Source organism: Apaloderma vittatum, unplaced genomic scaffold (genome assembly GCF_000703405.1).
Source record: "Apaloderma vittatum isolate BGI_N311 unplaced genomic scaffold, ASM70340v1 scaffold33481, whole genome shotgun sequence".
NCBI lineage: Eukaryota > Metazoa > Chordata > Aves > Trogoniformes > Trogonidae > Apaloderma > Apaloderma vittatum.
Window position 1 is genome coordinate 1 of NW_009699037.1, and position 3,987 is coordinate 3,987.

Sequence of the window (3,987 nt, forward strand, 5' to 3'; positions counted from 1 at the left end):
TCTGAGGGAAAGCGAAAGCGGGGCCGTGGGGTTACACCACAGCGCCCTGCTATAAGATTTGTGGCCGCAGCACCCCGAAACCCCGGAGAGCTCCGGGTGCGGAGGCAGGGCCGCCGCGAGGCGAGAAGGTTCCCCGGCAGGCAGGAGCGGAGAGCTTCGCCAGGGCCCCTTGCTCTTACCGGAGAAACGCTCTTAAAACAACCCAGCCCCCCCGGTTACCCTCAAACCCAGGAATGCAGCCGTAACCGAAGTGCTGTATTTTAAGAACAAAGTCTCAGCGTGGCAGTTCTTGTAGTGGCAAAAATGCAGGACTGTGATGAACCTTGCTTGCTTGGAAAATAAATTGTTAGAACCGCTTTCGTTGCTTACAGAGTATTGTTTTATATTTCTTAATAGAACCACCGCTCAAGTCATGAGAAAGGCTAGATCACCCGGCTCCCTCCATGTTTTTAAATCTTGTTTTCTCTGGCAGGAGCGGAGCCAATGACTCTTGGCTCCCCAACCTCTCCAAAGCCAGGAGCCAGCGCTCAGTTTCTCCCTGGATTCCTGATGGGCGATTTACCTGCGCCAGTGACTCCGCAGCCACGGGCTCTGAGCGGCCCTTCAGTCGGTGTGATGGAAATGAGGTCTCCCTTGCTTACAGGTCAGAACTTGCTGAATGCTGTAAAATTGTAGTAAAAGTTTGAACTCAAGTGTATTCAGTTGGCTAAATTCTTAAGAATAGACTTAAGTTTAATATATGTTTTAAATGTGGCAGTTTTGGTACCAGGAAAGGTTGCTTTTACAAGGAAGGCAGTATAAACCACTTCTAGTATAAAATCAGTTTCTTAGAAGCCAATTGCACATGCAATCATCAATGTTTTCTTTGTGTGTGAAGTGGAGATGTCAGCTGGCAAACTACCTGCATTACTGCCAGCTGATGCTTTCTTTCACGTGAATTCTAAAAAGTCACTTGCAGATTGTCAGGCTTCTAAAAATTGCATAGAAAAAATAAAAAAAAATGCTTTTTAATTAGTGTATAGTGTCTGTGTTTACAGTTTTGATGTTTGCTGTAATTGGGCTGGAGTAGTTACTTCTCCTGGCTGCAGCCCTCCCTCCTGGCTGTAGCCCTCTTTCCAACCACCTCATTGATCCAACTAGAAAAAGTCCTTACCCATGTTTCTGAGGTGACAGTGTTGTATGTTTTTCTTTGAGAAGTATGAGCGAGTAGTTAAGAGCTTAATTTATTTTTTTCCTGTCATGAGTGATCTTGGATAAGTATCTGGTGGTGTTAGTGTGCTAGTCATTTTGAGGGAAAAGAGAAGGATTAAAGTACTGCAAGATAACTTTTCTTTCAATTACAAGCAGAATTGTTCCATTCCAGCTTGAGACAGTCTGTGATGCATGGTTTGATGGTCTCCCCTACAAGCCTCATAGGAAAATAGTTATGAAATTGAATCTAGTCATGTGAATTTCACCTAATTGTTTTTAAAAGTGTTTGTTAAAGCCTCAGAGTATCAATTATAAAAAAGGGAGGAACCAGTAAGATGCTAACACAGGCATTTAAACTGAAAACCATTCTTCAGAGAGGAGTCTTGAAGCTCAGAATTTCAAATTGAAAAGTACTTTGGAAATGCTTAATTTCCAAATGTTTTCAAAGTAAAAACTGTTAAGTCAAACTTCTTTTTCCCCCTCTTTGGGGTAAATAAATGAATGTATTGGGTTAATAAGACGTCTGAAAATTTTAGATGATACTTTTGTAAGGAGACAGTTTCTGACACGTTTTTTATGTAGAACATTCAAACCTGAACAGTTTGGTACAAATGTGAACAGTCAGGTGATTTTGCAAAAAAATTCACCCCCAGTGAAATGATCAACAGTCTGTCATGGCTGAATTTATTGTTGAAATTTCAATAACAAGTACTAGTGGAGTGGAATTCCAGGTTTTCTCATGCTCTTCATTTGTTCCTTTTAATTGCAGGAGGATCTCCCCCGCAACCAGTAGTCCCTACACATAAAGATAAAAGCGGTGCTCCACCAGTTAGAAGTATCTATGATGAATTATCTAGTCCTGGACTTGGGTCAACACCTCTAACCTCAAGAAGACCAGTAAGTGGCTTAGGTACTGGCCTGTTCTTAGTGGAAGATGTGAGATAGCTTACTGCTGCAGTGAATTCTTTAACTCAGTTGTATAAACTGCTGTAGCAAAAAGACCGGTGAGTCTTCAGATCATGCTTCGTGTGGGTGTTTGGTTTGCCTGTTCCTGTGTAGTCTGAATGAGAGCTACAGTCATGGAATTATCTCCTGTTGTTACTGAGTTTTTGATACTGTAGAGAATGAAAAATGCAAATTGTGCCTCTGCTGTGCTTTGTGCATGACAAATGCAGGCTTATTGCAGCTTTTCACCTCCTTGTAAATTTATTTGGCTCCTTGTTGCCTAAAGGGTCCAAATGTGTGTTATCTTTTAGTGGGCAATGGAAGCATTTACTGAAGTAAAAGGAATTTTGTGCTGAGTAAAATATCTAATCAAAATTTGGGCAGAGAGCTGGGGTTAATTTTGAAAGAATAACAGTAAAATTTCTAGAAGGTCATTCTCAAAATAAGCTCTGCTAGTTTGTTCAGCTGAGCAGTCAAGCGTTATTAGGTGCTTTATCAGTGAACGTGATTGTTTTGTTGCAAGGAGAAGACCTTCCACTGAATGTGCAGTCTTTTTATTGAGTGTTGTCTTCTGAAAACTTTATTCTGAGTGCTTAAGTTCTTTGTAAAGGACAGAATCCAATGCTGTCTTAAAGGACTAGATATTTATAAAAAATGTTAATAATGAGCAGCTATCAGAGTGCATGGTGTTAGGTCTACAAGTGCTCCAGTTCATTTGATCTTGTATCTAAGAAATGCCATGTTTCAGGCTAAAAATACACTAAAATTGTTCTGGATATTGAAATCTTTCAGTGTTAAAAAGAAAATAACTACTGGAAGGAAAACGTGAAGTATACTTCGTTTCAGTGCAGTTGCACTGAGTATAGTTGAGAGGGAAATTCAACCTATTCTAAGCCCTTTAGAGACTGAAAATGCTGGTAACATGATACTGGCGTCCTTTCCATTAGGATGCCTGTGAACGTGTGTATTGCTGTACTACAGCAATAAGAAGGTGCCTATTTTGAAAAAGTTAAACTCTTAAGATTTTTGAGTATTGGTACCTCACAAAGCATGTGTGATTAGTGTTAGGTAATGGATTTTTCAGTTCTATTAACTAGAGCTCACACTTAGCCTAAATAAGCTTTCTTGTATACCAGTAGTTCTTTCCTGTTAGATGATAAAATACTGTAGACAGACACTGACTCCTGTTGCTTGTGGTGTTTCCCTTCTTTAGTTTGCTTTGCGCTCTCTGATACTTGCATTTAAGCCTCTGATCAGGAAAGGTAACTGCATTCTCTTGAAAAGCTTGGTAATCAACTGGAAATTATAGAATGTAATAGTTGAGTCCTACCGGATGTCCATTCTAACTGCTAGGCTGTGTGCCGGAATACAAAAACTTTGTCAAATAACTTCTCATTCATGCGTTTTAATAATTTTATATTAAATATACATGTATATGTCTGCCCTTAATCTTTAAAAGTTGAGAGTAATTTTTAAGGCAAACAGTTACTATTCCTACCTGTCACTTAAGTTATTTAAAATGATTTGATTTGAAAAGTGTACCTGTAAGAATGATTTGTCCTTTGTGTATTTCATGCAGGCCAGCTTTTCTCTGACACAGAGCTCATTGGTTGGAACTATGCCATCAACTCCTGGAACAGGTAGATGTCTTGTCAAAATATGTAATCTTTCTTATACTTAATATACAAAAATCATCACTATTCAAGGTACATCAACTGCTAGCTAATTTACAAAGGAGTTGATCTTTATTAGCTTTTTGAAAGGTATGTGGATGTGAATAGGAAACACTTTTCCACTCTGACTAAATTTCAAACAAATTTATTTACTTCTTATTCAAAATTTGTTGTTTAA

At 39.1% G+C, this 3,987-nt stretch overlaps 1 protein-coding gene across 1 annotated transcript; it reads left to right on the forward strand.

Annotated features, from left to right (window-relative positions):
- Positions 1-483: 483 nt before the first annotated feature.
- LOC104280554 (nucleoporin NUP53-like) lies at positions 484-3,776 on the forward strand (the record flags this gene model as incomplete). Its single annotated transcript, XM_009878227.1, has 3 exons — positions 484-643; positions 1,961-2,088; positions 3,716-3,776. Coding segments are annotated over exons 1-3 (349 nt in total), but the record flags the coding sequence as incomplete, so codon positions are not given.
- Between the last annotated feature and the right edge of the window lie 211 nt (positions 3,777-3,987).